Raw genomic sequence first — 1601 nt, 5'->3', positions numbered from 1 at the left:
AAGCTCACCCCTATGACAAAAAACATGAAAATACAAAAAAAAAAGTCCTTACTACAAAGACTACTCAAAATGCCCCGAAATACAAGGCTAAAACCCTATACTACTAGAATGGCCAAAATACAAGGCCTACGAAGGAAATACATATTCTAATATTTACAAAGATAAGCAGGCTCATACTTAGCCCATGGGCTCGAAATCTACCCTAAGGCTCATGAGAACCCTAGGGCCTTCCCTTGGATCTCTAGCCCAATCTACTTGGAGTTTTCTACCCAATGCCCTTGTGGGGTAGGATTGCATCAGTATATATACTGGGAGTATATTTTATTATTATTATAAAATCATAAATTATGATAAATATTAATTATTTAATTTTAATAATAGATATTTTTAATTGGAAATAATAAATATTTTAAAAGCTATATAAAAAGGGATTTTTAATTAATTGACAACTTAAAAAGAACTGTAGGTTAAATTTATATATCCATTGCTTTTATCCTCCTCCATGATGTAAATCAAGTTCAATGAAACAATGCAACTATTTGTAATACTATTAATTAACAAATGATATTAAAATAAAAAATAAATATTTTTATTAAAGAGTTACTTTGGGGTAGATTTAGAGGGGTAGTGTAGGCTTTCCAACTTTATAATATCAGACATGTACATCTATTAAAGATGGAATGCATGGGCCAGCCCAACCGTTTCAATGTTGGAATGCAAAGATGATGAAGCTTCACTTTAAAATTTTACTCGGGACCAACATGTTATATTTTGAATAATTTGTTCACAATGTGGACATAGCTAAAAAATTGCACAGCTAAAAACTTCTAACTAAATGCTTAGGTGTAACATAAATTGGAAAATCAAAATATTGATACTTACTGGGTATAGTTCAAAATCAGCAGCTGGCCCAATGTTTAATATGTTCAGAGCCTCAGCTTTTGCCAGGTCGTACTATTTAACACTTGTTAAGAACTCATTGATGCTCTCTCTTGTTTGAACAGAGGCAGCAGTGTCAACCAAATAATCATAAACCTGCTAGATGTACAGAACATTCATCTACCAATAAAACTTACAAGTATTCCCATTTATCAGAAAAATCAAATCTAACCTTGTATTCAGACTGCACTACTTTGGCAATAACTCTTGTTGGATCCTTTGAAGCTCCTTTAGCTCGTAAGAAATCAAGGACCTCAAAATTTGTGAGTTCACCAGCATTGCCCTCTAAGCTGTGACAAAGCTATTAAACATCAATCATATCCCAATATAAAAGAGAAAGTTCAATTGAAATTAGTGTATTAATTTTAAAAACAAACAAAAATGGTAGAAACATACATTTTCATCTGTAAGACACCAGAGTGAGAGAAAAGGCCATTACAAAACAAGAGAGTGTCTCCTTTGCTTCTGCAATAAAACAAGCCCAGTACACAAACAAACAATTACAAAATGAAATTCCCAGTTTTCACAAAATATAAGAAATAACACTGCAAATACAGCTTAAACACACATAATTGGGTTGGGGTGGACATCAAAAGCAAAAAAAGTTGAGTTGGGTGTGTTTTCCCCTACAAAGAAAAATAGCAATGTTAAAAAATTAGATC

At 32.3% G+C, this 1601-nt stretch overlaps 1 protein-coding gene across 1 annotated transcript; it reads right to left on the bottom strand.

The window, feature by feature from the left end:
• Positions 1-888: 888 nt before the first annotated feature.
• On the bottom strand, positions 889-1343 carry LOC114395527. The gene is made up of 3 exons (XM_028357328.1): positions 1336-1343; positions 1112-1229; positions 889-1035 (listed from the first exon to the last, which is right to left on the bottom strand). The coding sequence occupies exons 1-3, from the start codon at positions 1341-1343 to the stop codon at positions 955-957; spliced, it is 207 nt and encodes a 68-aa protein (XP_028213129.1). The 3' UTR covers positions 889-954.
• Positions 1344-1601: the final 258 nt, after the last annotated feature.

The sequence above is a fragment of the Glycine soja genome, chromosome 18, assembly GCF_004193775.1.
Source record: "Glycine soja cultivar W05 chromosome 18, ASM419377v2, whole genome shotgun sequence".
Taxonomy (NCBI): domain Eukaryota; kingdom Viridiplantae; phylum Streptophyta; class Magnoliopsida; order Fabales; family Fabaceae; genus Glycine; species Glycine soja.
Note: the sequence above shows the minus strand (reverse complement) of the source record. Positions and strands in the feature narration are given on the sequence as shown.